This window comes from Sinocyclocheilus grahami, unplaced genomic scaffold (genome assembly GCF_001515645.1).
Source record: "Sinocyclocheilus grahami isolate Dianchi unplaced genomic scaffold, SAMN03320097.WGS_v1.1 scaffold68.1, whole genome shotgun sequence".
NCBI lineage: Eukaryota > Metazoa > Chordata > Actinopteri > Cypriniformes > Cyprinidae > Sinocyclocheilus > Sinocyclocheilus grahami.
In genome coordinates, this window is record NW_015505247.1 from 191469 (window position 1) to 206079 (window position 14611).

At 39.8% G+C, this 14611-nt stretch overlaps 1 protein-coding gene across 1 annotated transcript in view; it reads left to right on the forward strand.

The window, feature by feature from the left end:
• LOC107585263 (fibroblast growth factor receptor 3-like) overlaps nucleotides 1-13354 on the forward strand; it is a 34238-nt gene extending 20884 nt beyond the window's left edge. Inside the window, exons 5-16 of the mRNA XM_016272210.1 lie at nucleotides 1225-1348; nucleotides 1435-1625; nucleotides 4399-4543; nucleotides 6000-6175; nucleotides 7310-7455; nucleotides 7563-7684; nucleotides 8852-8962; nucleotides 9090-9280; nucleotides 9470-9592; nucleotides 12471-12619; nucleotides 12908-13013; nucleotides 13110-13354. Coding sequence (XP_016127696.1) covers nucleotides 1225-1348; nucleotides 1435-1625; nucleotides 4399-4543; nucleotides 6000-6175; nucleotides 7310-7455; nucleotides 7563-7684; nucleotides 8852-8962; nucleotides 9090-9280; nucleotides 9470-9592; nucleotides 12471-12619; nucleotides 12908-13013; nucleotides 13110-13277 — 1752 coding nt within the window. The 3' untranslated portion in view covers nucleotides 13278-13354. The remainder of the gene's footprint in view (nucleotides 1-1224; nucleotides 1349-1434; nucleotides 1626-4398; nucleotides 4544-5999; nucleotides 6176-7309; nucleotides 7456-7562; nucleotides 7685-8851; nucleotides 8963-9089; nucleotides 9281-9469; nucleotides 9593-12470; nucleotides 12620-12907; nucleotides 13014-13109) is intronic.
• The last annotated feature ends 1257 nt before the right edge of the window (nucleotides 13355-14611 follow it).

The window sequence follows — 14611 nt, forward strand, 5'->3', positions numbered from 1 at the left end:
ATATATATATATATATATATATATAAATATATTTAATATTATTATTATGTAGTCTTTATGACCTCTTACTGGTTGAGCAACTGCATTAAATATTTGTAATAAAATTTTACATTTAAAAATACAGTAAGTCTCCATGTAGGATCATTTAAAATGAACTACTTTGCAGAAAGTTGTTTAAAATAAATAGTCACTAGTTACAGGACATACAATATACAATACAGTACAATTTCCCTTAGACATTTACATTAATTTTAACCTAAAATCTTGATTCAAAAGAGTCAACACATTTGATGTTAACTACTCCTATACAGACATTCACTCACACACATTTCTCATACTGTGCACTGTATCAACCAGGAAACACAGAAGTGAGCGTGAGCCAGTGAGAGCTGCCTGAGAGAAGGTGAGGATCTAGAAGACAAGGGGGAGGAGTGCAGGGGGCACAGGCCAACTTTCTTAGGCATGTGTGTTTGTCTATGTGCGTGTTGCCCGCTCAGGCGGTGTTACCACGCAACTGTTCAAAAACACAGCTCATAATATTTACACAGTTACATTTTTTTCCACTCAGACCTTCGAAGTACGTAGAGGAGGAATGAGAGAGAGACAGAGCGCAAGAGAAACAGAAAGAAGCAGAGAGAGACATGTAATTAGAGTGTGCTCTATGAATGAATGGATGGTTCTGTGTGTGTGTGCGTGTGCGTGTGTGTGTGTGTGTGTGTGTGTGTGTGTGCATGCATATATATATATATATAGAAATAGTTATATTTAAGAAAATATTTTAGCAGTAATTTATAATAATCTTTCATTTTTATTAATTTTTTATAATAATTTTCTCTAAAATATTTTGATAATCTTTCTATTTATTTTACAAGCTGTCTGTAATCAGTTGAGCGTGTACTTGTATTTGAGTACAGCAAAATGGTTGCGATTCCTGTGCACATCAAGTTTAGAATATATATATATATGTCTGTCTGTCTGTCTTTTAAACAAACCAATTTCAAGCAAACATTCAAAGATAGTATTGACAAACTTTGCAAATGCAATTCAAATTAAATTTGGATTTATCAGCTCAGTGGATCATACTCATAACATTATACAGACACAGAGTTTAGCACCTGCTTTTCTTCAGCTAATAGAAAAAACTGAGGAAGGATTCAAGTGGACCTCTTATGTAATATCCCACTTTATGAATAAAACTCTGTCTCTGTCGTCCTCTCTCTGTAGTTGAGGCATCAGCAGTGGAGTTTGGTCATGGAGAGTGCTGTTCCATCTGACCGGGGAAACTACACATGTGTGGTGCAGAACAAATACGGAACAATCAAACACACTTACCAACTTGATGTGCTGGGTATGAACATGCAACACACACATTCTACCTAACTTACTGTAAACTTACCTTCATCGCTGACTGGCCTCCATCTCTCGTCCAATCAGAGCGCTCTCCTCACCGGCCAATTCTACAGGCGGGACTCCCGGCCAATCAGACGGTGGTGGTGGGCAGTGACGTCGAGTTCCACTGTAAGGTGTACAGTGATGCTCAGCCACACATCCAGTGGCTCAAACACATCGAGGTGAATGGAAGTCAGTATGGGCCCAAAGGCGCCCCCTACGTCAACATCCTTAAGGTACAGTCATCTATAATGGCACATCAGAAGAATGCATGAATGAACCACTTTTGATGAACCATAATTCAAACTTCATTTTTTTTTAAACCTTTACTATGCCTTTATATTAAAATTACGATAATTATGATTTGTTACAATGACAATGATTTAAATATTTGTATTATAGTTTACTTTTCTCAGAGAATACAAAGATTTAATAATTTTTTTATTGAAACTTCTATTATGAAAACATTTTTACTTTGTGCTTGTTAGAAAGGACCTTCATAGATGTTGAAGGCATTTTTTTTTTTAAATGTGTCCAAGTGCAGCTTAAATTAAACCACATATTAAGTCTCATGTGAGTTTTGAGTGACTCTTGGAGCACCTCCCTCAACTCCTAATCCCACCCATGTTAGCATCTCACTATAGACTCTGCAACTGGAGAACATTGAAACTTCTATTATGAAAACATTTTTACTTTGTGCTTGTTAGAAAGGACCTTCATAGATGTTGAAGGCATTTTTTTTTAAAAATGTGTCCAAGTGCAGCTTAAATTAAACCACATATTAAGTCTCATGTGAGTTTTGAGTGACTCTTGGAGCACCTCCCTCAACTCCTAATCCCACCCATGTTAGCATCTCACTATAGACTCTGCAACTGGAGAATTGGGGGTATCTCACTCTCTTTTTCCTCTCAGAGGAGTGAGAGAGGAGGCAGACATCTGTTTTAGGCTAAGCTAACCGCCGCGGTGGCGTCGCACAGGGAGACAGCCATTAGCTGTGCTACCCCACTCACTCTTCAGAGGAGAAGAAGGGAGGGAACAAGGGAAGAGGCTCCCAAAAAACCCATGGAAAAAATGAGTGTGGGAAGCGAGGGAAGGGCCGAGTCAGCAGGCAGAGGAGGGGAGTGCGTCGGCTGGCCAGACCGCCACGCTATTTTAGACTCCCACATAATTGAAACAGTATTTTACTGGGAGCCGCGCGCCGGCTTTTCCCTTCCCCACACAGTCTCATCTGCGCACCCTCTAAAGCCTTCCCCAGACCAAGAGTGCTGAGCGACAGATCATGTGTGGCACAATGCCTGCGATCAAGGAAAAGAACGGAAACTGAGAATAAAGCAAATGAAGCGTCTGAAAGAAACACAGAAACAGAAATGTGTGGATAAAGGGGCTGAAGACAATATTTGAGCATTTAATTATAACATATAGTGTCGTCAGAGCGATGGCTTAGCAGTTAGTGTGTTGAGCTGTGGTGCCAATGCAGGTGGAATGAGTTTGAATCCAGTTCGTAACATTTCCCAAGCTCGTTCCTGTTCTTATCTTGTAATTTTTAGTTTTTAAATACCACATATAAATCTTCATGGGTTGCATTTTGTATCCGCTGATAGTGTTGTGTATGTGCATGCGCTGTCTGTGTTGGTTTAGTTCCCTGATTACAAGGAATTGTGCAAATCTGTTAACAGCGCAACATCTTGCTGCTTTCATTCAGTGATAATAGAGTAACATAAATTGTTCTAAGTTTTGTGAATAAGCCACAATCTATAAGAAGCCTGATTTATATGAAAGGAGATGTTTGCACTGAAAAGAATGACTTATGAAATATTAATGAAGCACCATTCAGAAACGAATTATTTCGATTTCGACTGAATTTTGATTCAGTTTGTGCATTTGAATTGAGGTAGCAAACAGGGAGTATAATTGAAAATTTAATTTGACATTAAGTAAAATAAAATTAAAAAAGTCAAAGAAATTAATATAACCCCCACCCCCAATTGATATAACATTAATATAACTGGATTTTGGGAGGTTACCAGGTTTTTGCACTAAAATACCATAGTGGCACAACTGTTTTGTGAATTTGCCCCTAAGTGTATCAGCATCGTAAAAAAGTGGTAACAAGTGGTAACAAGCTGTGTGAACAGTTTAAATCATTAAGTGTTTGTTCATGTGTGAACGTGTTCGGCTCTGACTAAGTGCGTGTGTGTGTCTCTGCAGAGTTTTGTCAGTAAGGTAAAAGAGGCCCACGATACGCTGACTCTGTATAATGTGTCAGAAAAAGATGCAGGCCAGTACTGCTGCAGAGCCCACAACTTTGTAGGCATGTCAGAGAATACGTTCTGGCTCATGGTGTCCCAGCCAGGTAAAAATCTTTCTCCAAACAGCTGATGTCAATTATGACTTTGGTGGCGTAGAATCAAACTCCCCTAAACTCTCTCTATTTCTCCCTGCTCCTCTTGTCCTGTTTTCACACATTAAATAAGGTGACCTGATTCGAGGACTTGTTATGTAAGGCAAGTGTGTGTCTGCTTCATTTAAATGCTCACTTCTTCTTCAACAATCAATGCAACAAGGGCATGTTTAATAGGAGCCGAGGCTGTGCCACATACACATTCTTATTGATTTTCTCATACACTACACACAGCTCTCTTGAGTATTGGAAGACATAAAAAGGTGTCAGTTTTATCTAGTGAGCGGTTAAATTAGGATTAAAGCTGGTAATATTCTTCCACGCTCTTTTTTATGTTTTCTTTGCACCTCAAACAGATCTGGATGAAACAAAAGTGACCTGCTGCTGCTGATGGGTTGTTACATTTTCCACCAGGGTTTGGGTTTTAATTTGCTTCTAGGTCATCTCTTCATTCATAGGAGTGTGGGATTTCTGGGTTACTGGTGATGGGTTAACTCAACTTCGCTTGTTCAGATCTTCCTCCCGGTGTTGGGTGCTGTTCCTTTCTCAAGGGTTGTGGTTTATGTGTCTGTCTTTCTCTCTCTCTCCATCTCTCCTTGCTTTTCTAGACTGCGGGAATAAATACTACGGATAAAGAGCTGGAGATTCTCTACCTGACCAATGTGTCTTTTGAGGATGCGGGGCAATACACTTGTCTGGCAGGGAACTCGATTGGCTTTAACCATCACTCTGCCTGGCTTACAGTGTTACCAGGTGTGCAAGTCTCACTTTCTGGGGTTTCTTTTCACTCCTTTCTTCCCATGTCTCTACACTTCATATTTTCTCTAGTGTCCTTGAATGTTTTATTCATAGTTTTGCAGTTAAAATGTTTTTGAAATGTTTTCAATCATATCCTCTATGGACGTTAGTCAGGGCAGACGGCAGCCTCGTTTTTATTCACGTCAAATTAAATATGCCACCCTGACTAAAGTCCTCTAAAAACAACCTGGTAGTTTGTAATTGTTTTCAGATTCAAACATAACATACACAGAGAAAAAAGACGGATGATGAGTTTTTGTCATAGACTGTTTCCACTCGAGAACACACACACTCGTGATGGAAGTGCTTGTCGTGTTTACTGGAGTATTTACTGATGGCACACAGTCCCAGTATCTGGGAGGCCCGATTCATTAATTCTGCACTCATCCTGTTATCCTGCTCTCCGTTCTGCTGCTGTAATTAAAATCGCTCGTCTCGTGTAGAGACACTGAACTGTGGGGCTCATCACACAAGTGCCAAATAAGCCTCCCGGAGAGAGGGGCATTATGGGATGTTTGTACCTGCATGGGTGTGCGATAGCATGTTAATTAGTTTGAAAGGTGGCTGTAAATTAACTGCATGCTTTCTGCTTTATAAATTTGAACAAAGAACAATAACTAATGATTGACTTAACATGATCTCTAATCTAACCATTAGTGGGGCTTGTTTCTAAAGCCACTCTGTTTTTAAGTGAAAGTCTCTAGGCTGTAGTTAGTAGCCAATTTATGTTGGGTTTCATGTTTTATTCAAGTTGATAAACTGAATTTTGTGGTTATGTGTATTAGAAACAAACAGGGTTCAAAATGAACCTTTTGCCACATAGGTGGATGAACTGAGAAAATTTGCTGTCCATAAATATTTCTAATCGCCCCTCAGCAGATGTTGTTCCTCTGATTTTATATTCCACATGTGTGTTGCCACATTTAGTTCTAGAGATAAGTCTTTTAGGCAAATTTTGCACTGAGGAATAGTTGTTTGAAGATGGTTTGTATGTCTTTGAATCATTGCTTACATCAGTGAGGATCAGACATTATCACAATTTGATTTATGCTACATATTATGTTGCAGTTCCCAGTAAAAAAAAATATATTTTCTCATCAAAGCAAAGCTCAGCAAATTTTACTTGCATTTGGCACTCGGACCCTGACAATAGACAACACTAATAGAAAAATTAGACATTTTAAAACATTTTAATCGATCGAGAAGTAGGTTCTTCTTTTGAATAAGTACTTATTTTGCTGCCGTTTAAAAAGTAGGTTCTAAATAGTATAAAGGTGTGTTGTTTGAATGTAATTCAGACGTACTACCACTCACAACAGTCAGTGTTTCATCTATAGTATAACGCATTGGCACATTTGTCTCATAATGTCATCATTGCACATCTAACCTGTGCTCTTGTGCTCTTTGTCAGCGGTGGAGATGGAGAGAGAGGATGACTATGCGGACATCCTCATCTACGTGACAGGCTGCGTGCTCTTCATCCTCACCATGGTCATCATTATTCTCTGCCGAATGCGGATGAACACGCAGAAGACTCTCCCCATGCCACCCGTTCAAAAACTGTCCAAATTCCCCCTCAAGAGACAGGTAACAGAAAGTAGATACAAGATTTGATCAGCCTATTTCCTATTTTCTCTCTCTCTCTCTGTATCTCCTCTTTTGCACACTTAACGTAAAGCTCTTTGGGCTATTCGTGTCTATGAAGATGTAGTTTGTGCATGTCAAATGTGATGTGGCAGGGGGATATTCATGCTCTCCTGGAGACTGTCAGTGTTTATATCATGTTTCTCTCCTGGTGAAATTCTCAGTTGTTTTAAACATTTTAAATCACAGCAGCTGCAGCTGACACACACTGTCTCTCTAATCTCTGCCGCTCTCCCAATCTCTTCTTCTTTTCCCCTCAAGTTATTTCCAGCAATCAAAGTCTGACAATGTCACACTGGAATCAACTCAAGCTACATAATCATGTTGCAGTGTTTTTCTTTTTCTTTTATTCAAATAGTGTGTGTGTGTAGGTGTGTATTTTGAGCTAGTTCTTATTTTAGAAAATATTGAGATATCAATGTCAGACAGTTTGATCTTCCTGCTGCTGACATACTTTCTCAGTGTCTCATGAAAGTCTACAAAGATTTGCATTTCCTGAAAGGAAATAGCAGTGCTTGCAAGGAACTAAAAGAATAGTGCTCAAGTTATAGGCCAACATGTCATTGTCATGGCATTCAGCGCACGTTGTGTGTTGATTCTTGTGCAAAGACAGTTATGGATGGCTAAAAAGATGCTAATCAATGCCAGAAAGAAACCAATCACAGTTTGGGATGAAATTTTTACATTATGATGATGCCATTGCTGTTAGTGGGATTTAGAATTTTTAACTTTATATGCGCGTCAAATGCAAGAATGAAAAAAGAGAGCCAGTTGGGCTGCTGGCTCCCAAGCACCTTTTTGAATACAAGACAACAGCGAAAATTCAGATCATAGCTCTGTGTGCACGGTGGTCTTCTGTGGTCCATTGTGTGGAGATCTGACAGCTACAAACCTCTCTCTCTCAGAAACAATCCTCTGAGGAACAAACATAATGTTTCTGTCTGCAACAAAACACTTCAGAGTAGTATCTTCTTAAAATAGATATCTTGATCCTTCCACTCTTTCTGTCTCGCTCTTACACTGTCTTATTCTCTTTCAGGGACAATAACATGCTGTTTTTATTCTTTACCCAAGCAGGTGTCCTTGGAATCTAACTCTTCCATGAATTCAAACACCCCGTTGGTCCGGATCGCACGCCTGTCATCCAGCGACTGGCCCATGCTGCCCAATGTTTCTGAGCTTGAACTGCCCTCTGACCCCAAGTGGGAGTTTCCACGTACAAAGTGAGTTACAAGCTGAAGTGAACATCAAATGACCATAATAATCAGACAGTTTTAGTAAACCAAGTTGTGTGAGTTTTGTCCCTTGCTGAATGATGATTCTGTTGCAGACTAACACTGGGAAAACCGTTGGGAGAGGGTTGCTTTGGGCAGGTAGTGATGGCAGAAGCCATTGGGATCGACAAAGAGAAACCCAACAAACCTCTCACTGTTGCTGTCAAGATGCTCAAAGGTGAGTGTGTGTCCAGATGGTATAAATTATACTCCCAAGCACCTTTTTGAATACAAGACAACAGCGAAAATTCAGATCATAGCTCTGTGTGCACGGTGGTCTTCTGTGGTCCATTGTGTGGAGATCTGACAGCTACAAACCTCTCTCTCTCAGAAACAATCCTCTGAGGAACAAACATAATGTTTCTGTCTGCAACAAAACACTTCAGAGTAGTATCTTCTTAAAATAGATATCTTGATCCTTCCACTCTTTCTGTCTCGATCTTACACTGTCTTATTCTCTTTCAGGGACAATAACATGCTGTTTTTATTCTTTACCCAAGCAGGTGTCCTTGGAATCTAACTCTTCCATGAATTCAAACACCCCGTTGGTCCGGATCGCACGCCTGTCATCCAGCGACTGGCCCATGCTGCCCAACGTTTCTGAGCTTGAACTGCCCTCTGACCCCAAGTGGGAGTTTCCACGTACAAAGTGAGTTACAAGCTGAAGTGAACATTAAATGACCATAATAATCAGACAGTTTTAGTAAACCAAGTTGTGTGAGTTTTGTCCCTTGCTGAATGATGATTCTGTTGCAGACTAACACTGGGAAAACCGTTGGGAGAGGGTTGCTTTGGGCAGGTAGTGATGGCAGAAGCCATTGGGATCGACAAAGAGAAACCCAACAAACCTCTCACTGTTGCTGTCAAGATGCTCAAAGGTGAGTGTGTGTCCAGATGGTATAAATTATATTTGTTTTTTACTGCATAAGAAATCAGTCAACTGACTTAACTCATGAATGAGTCAAAAAACATCACTCCCAGATCACAAAAAAATCTCATTAATACAGTGGGTGTGCTTAATTTTAATTAAATAAAAAGATTTCTGTTTCAGATAAATGTTGTTCTTTTTAACTTTCTATTCATCAAATAATCTTAAAAAAGGGGAAAAAAGTATTTCCACAAAAATATTAAGCAACACAACTGTTTTCAACATGGATAATAATAGCATCAATTCAGCATATCAGAATGATTTCTGAAGGATCACGTGGCACTAAAGACTGGAGTAATGATGCTGAAAATTCAGCTTTGCCATCAAAGGAATAAATTACATTTTAAAATATATATTAAAATAGAAAACAGTTATTTTAAATTGTAATAATATTTTACAATATTACTGTTTTCTTAGATGACGGCACAGATAAGGACCTATCAGACCTTGTGTCTGAAATGGAGATGATGAAGATGATTGGAAAACACAAGAACATCATCAACTTGCTAGGAGCATGCACACAAAATGGTCAGTACACACACACACACACACACACAGATACAAGATAAGATCCCGGCTTTGATGTTTAGCTTTTTTCTTTTTTCTTTTAGTTTACAATTTTCTTACTGAAATAGTTCTGACTATGTTCACACAGGTCCTCTGTATGTGCTGGTGGAATATGCCTCTAAAGGAAATCTTAGGGAATACTTGCGGGCGAGAAGGCCTCCTGGGATGGACTACTCATTTGACACTTGCAAAATCCCAAATGAAACTCTGACATTTAAAGATCTGGTGTCCTGTGCCTATCAGGTCGCCAGGGGTATGGAGTACTTGGCCTCAAAGAAGGTAACACATCTACTTATCTTAGTTTGTAAACTTTTTCAAATAGAAATAATTTAAGAAGCTTGTAATGTTTATAAAGTTTATAAATGCTGTCTATGGATGCCAGTTATTATTTTCCAGATGTGTATGTCATAGTGTGTATTTATCAGACTTGAGCAAAAAAGATGGCCCTCTTTCTGTTTGTGTTGCCAGTGTATCCATAGGGATCTTGCGGCCCGGAATGTTCTGGTAACCGAGGACAACGTGATGAAGATTGCAGACTTCGGCCTGGCTAGAGATGTGCACAACATTGACTACTACAAGAAGACCACCAACGTAAGTCGACACTATTATCAATCTCAGAATGCTTGAAGGATAGCACTCTTGGGTGGCATTGAATTGAAATACAGCGGATGTGGTTACACACTGTATTTCAAATGTCAAGCCTCCAGGTGTTGAATTTTGTGTGTGCCTCGTTTAGGAACTTTTGAAGGTGCGTGTATGAGCAACTTGTCATAAATGAATGAACTGTTGATTGAGGTCTGGAGTTGGTAATAAGAATATTGTGGTTATTGGCGAGGACTGGGCGGTATTGAACACATCACAGTTTACCTGGCCTGCTGGACATTGTGAAATACAGTATTGGGGAGTAACTAGCATAAACTATGGGTAACATGACATTAGCTTAGATATGTGGGGAAAAAACACTTGTTTTCCAACATGTAGCACTGTGACATTTTAGCAAGTTCATTCATTGTGATGAACTGGTTAAAAAATGATTCACAGATTAATTTGAATCAGCACTTTTTGTGAAGGCAGAACTCATTCTGAGCTCATTCTTGTGTATTTTTTGTAGCAGAATATAAATTTAATTGAAAATAGTGACTTGGCTATTTTCTGTTACGTAATCGGAAAATTATAGGCAATGCTGAGTAGATTACTTGCAAGTTGTAGTCCAGTACTGATTACAACTTACATAACAAAAAATTTAGTTAGTAATGTAATCTGTTTACAGATTACTCATTTTGCATAATGTATTCTGACTACTGTTTGATTACTTTTAGACTTTTTTTTTTTGTTCAGACCTGAGAACCATTAAATAAAACAAAGACACATCTTTCTGTTATTTTGCTGACTGCACTCAACAATAAACATACAGCATGACTAGTGTAGTCTAATTCACAAAGAGTATATAAATGTGTGTATATATATTTCTGTCAGGACCACTATCGTCAAAGATGATTGACAATTAGCATACAGTTTGGATTGGCGGTATGGTTCTGTTCTGGGCAAGAACTCCCTGCGCATCATGAGAGCAGGGAGAGCAGCAATACCCCCCCCCCCCCCCCCCCCCCCCCCACCCACCTAACTTACTAAATAATTAAGATTAATAAAAGTGTTAATTTCTTTTTTTTTTTTTTATAATGTTACTGACCCCAAACTTTTGAACGGTAGTGTGTGTGTCTGTGTTTGCACAGCAGGTTTTGTTTAGTATGTTAGTATACTGCACACTGTCTCTCAGTTGACCGAACACCCATTCATCAGACTCAGACTGGTACCCGGAGCTGCACTTTCCAATATGTCTAAATACTCTTCAATCACAGTTGGCCTGAGACAGCAGTAAAAAAAAATTATATAATTTGCCTCTGCCTATAGGCTGTACTTATGCTATGAAATATGAGCAGTGGGCCCTTCATTCACTCGATCTGCTCTGTATGTGTGTGTATGTGTGTGAGTTTGCGTGAGCACCACGCTGATGGGCAAAAATGAGATTTGACTCCAACATAAAGCTAATGAACGGATAGTGATATAATGACGAGCCAGTTATTCAGCCATAATAAGGCTACTAACTGACTGTGTGTGTGTGTGTGTGTGTGTGTGCTGCCGGTGAACATTTTACTGACCCCAAACTTTTGAACGGTAGTGTGTGTGTGTGTCTGTGTTTGCACAGCAGGTTTTGTTTAGTATGTTAGTATACTGCACACTGTCTCTCAGTTGACCGAACACCCATTCATCAGACTCAGACTGGTACCCGGAGCTGCACTTTCCAATATGTCTAAATACTCTTCAATCACAGTTGGCCTGAGACAGCAGTAAAAAAAAATTATATAATTTGCCTCTGCCTATAGGCTGTACTTATGCTATGAAATATGAGCAGTGGGCCCTTCATTCACTCGATCTGCTCTGTATGTGTGTATGTGTGTGAGTTTGCGTGAGCACCACGCTGATGGGCAAAAATGAGATTTGACTCCAACATAAAGCTAATGAACGGATAGTGATATAATGACGAGCCAGTTATTCAGCCATAATAAGGCTACTATATGTGTGTGTGTGTGTGTGTGTGTGTGTGTTCGGCCGGGTAGCATTAGCTGGCTCATAGCTCCTGTTGTCTCTTACCGTGGCTAATTTGATTAGCACTGCTCAGTGGTGGCGTGGGAGGAATGGGGCCAAAACAAAAGAGCTGAGTTAACAGAGCAGCTTGTGATAACACTCACCCACATACACATATGTGTGTACACACACACACACACACTTGCTCTAGTTTAATAAGACTCACGGTTCATATCACCAACATACATTATAAGTCTCAGTGAGAACCAACATAACTCCTCTCTCACATCTGCCAAGTATCTACACCCCAGAGAGAGACAGGCAGACAGACAGATAGTGAGAGTATTGTTACTCCACTATTTCAAGCACATCCACCATATATAGTGGCCTAGCAAGTGTTTAGACCAGGGGTGCCCAAACTCGGTCCTGGAGGGCCGGTGTCCTGAAGAGTTTAGCTCCAACCCCAATTAAACACATCTGAACCAGCTAATCAAGCTCTTAGGCATACTAGAAACTTGAAGGCAGGTGTGTTGAGGCAAGTTGGAGCTAAACTTTGCAGGACACCGGCCCTCCAGGACCGAGTTTGGGTACCCCTGCTTTAGACCATTGGTCTCAAACTCAATTCCTGGAGGGCCACAGCTCTGCACAGTTTAGCTCCAACCCTAATCAAGCACACCTGATCCAGCTAATCAAGCTCTTCAGGATCACTAGAAACTTCCAAGCAGGTGTGATTTGGAGCTGGTTGGAGCTAAACTCTGCAGAGCTGTGGCCCTCCAGGAATTGAGTTTGAGACCACTGGTTTAGACACTTAATTTGTCATTGAATTTGACTTATGTTTTGTACTGTACTATAAATGTGTGATTGCTCTGAACTGTGACCTCTCTTGCATCTCAGGTGGTCTTACGGAGTGTTGTTGTGGGAGATTTTCACACTGGGCGGCTCACCATACCCAGGTATCCCAGTGGAGGAGCTCTTTAAACTGCTGAAGGAGGGTCATCGGATGGACAAACCTGCCAACTGCACTCATGAACTGTACGCTTTTGATTTACTTGCCTTTCATCTAAGAAACTCTTAAAACCTTTTTAGTGTGAAAAAAATAAAAAATAAAACTCCATGGTTTAATGTATGGTATTATATATATATGTGTGTGTGTGTATATATATATACAAGAACGTGACTGCTTTTTAAAAGTCGGAATCTCGTAATTAGAACAATTCTGATATGACGTGGATGCACCTATTACCCATCAATATATATTTTTTTATTTCTGGCACATATTAAATGTATGTATTGTTTTGTGTTGTGATGTGATTTGTGCAGGTACATGATTATGAGGGAGTGTTGGCACGCTGTTCCTTCACAAAGACCCACGTTCAGACAGCTGGTGGAGGATCACGACAGGGTTCTTTCCATGACCTCCACTGACGTAAGAGCTCTCGTGCATCCAACCAAACACCTTAACCTTTATTATCCAGAACTTGCCCATTCTGATATGTGTGTTTGTGTGCATTTGATCCATCAGGAGTATCTGGACCTGTCGGTGTCGTTTGAGCAGTACTCCCCTACCTGCCCAGACTCCAACAGCACCTGTTCCTCCGGCGACGACTCTGTGTTTGCTCACGACCCCTTACCTGACGAGCCGTGTCTCCCTAAACATCACCTCCACAGCAATGGGGTCATACGAACATAAGGGCCCAGGACAGAAATGGTGGTTTGTGGGGACCTTCCGGTTCACTGCACTGGACCAGCATGTGGCGGCAGTGCAGACGGGCTCCTAGTACAGTGTGGATGTCATGAAAAGCTCAACGAGAAGCTTCAGACTTCAAACTGTTCACTGGACTGAAGGACGGATTATACCCCTCTCCTTCAGCTCCTTTTCTTCCAAATTATTATTCAGATTATTGTCTTTGAAAAGAGAATTCCTATTTTTGTATTCGGCCAGTTTCGTTTTTCCTTTGCACGACACAGTCAGAAGGGTCAAACCATTCCGTGCCTACCAAAAAACAGACAAATTGATGTACAGGAAATAGAAAGAATGGATTGACACTGTGTAACAGCACAGTTCTGAAGCGACAGATAGAGTCGTCCTGTCACACATGGACAGGAAGTATTTTTACAGCAATATCTGACTGGAGTGAGAATCAAACCCATGGCCAGTCTCTCCTCTCCACTCCTCACAAAGAACATTTTTCATCCTTTTTTAATAAGAAAAGAGAGAAGGTTCTCCTAGATGTGAGATTTAATTAGAAGATATATAACTGTGTGCTTTGTATGTATCTTAAAGTTTTTATTGTAAATATATAGATATAAATATGTATCATATTGCAGTCGGTGGCAGTGTACTTAAAAAAAGAAAAGAATGACTTTTTTAGAGCAAGGGAGCATACACTGTTGAGATCATGTAAACATTTAATCTTAAAAAAGCAAAACAAAAGTTTTATTTGAATTAACATGTATATTTGTAAAGCTATTTATAGACGCAAGGTTTTTAAGGGGTCTAAAAATATAGTCGGGTTTTGGTACTGTAAACAAAGGGTTTTTTCTTTTCAATTTTGTAAGTTATTTACCACAGAAGTGCAAGATTTCAACCGGTGGGTTGTATTTTATTTTTGCTTGTTTTCTTCCATTTCTTAGTTTACAGTGACAAGAATGTATGAGAAACTAATTGGCGATATCAGCAGAGCAAAATTATGAAATTATGAATTCTAAACACGAAATAAGTACACCAGAAGTTGCTTTGCCCGTATTTCAGTATTGAATTTAATGATAAAAGGACCACAAGTGCTTCTGATTTTCATGAGGAAACTGCACCAGTGTCTATTTTTAACTCCAGTCAGACTCACACTTAAAGCACTTTTCCTCACTTTTGTATATTTAGAAAAAACAAATCTCCATATTTGGGCTTCCATGCATGAGTCATAAGCAGATCCGTTCACTACAGTATTTAAAAAAACAGTGTTGGTTTTCTCTGATTATGAGCGCTGTGGTCTTTTCATCCAGCTCTATGATATGAAGGAGTGCTAT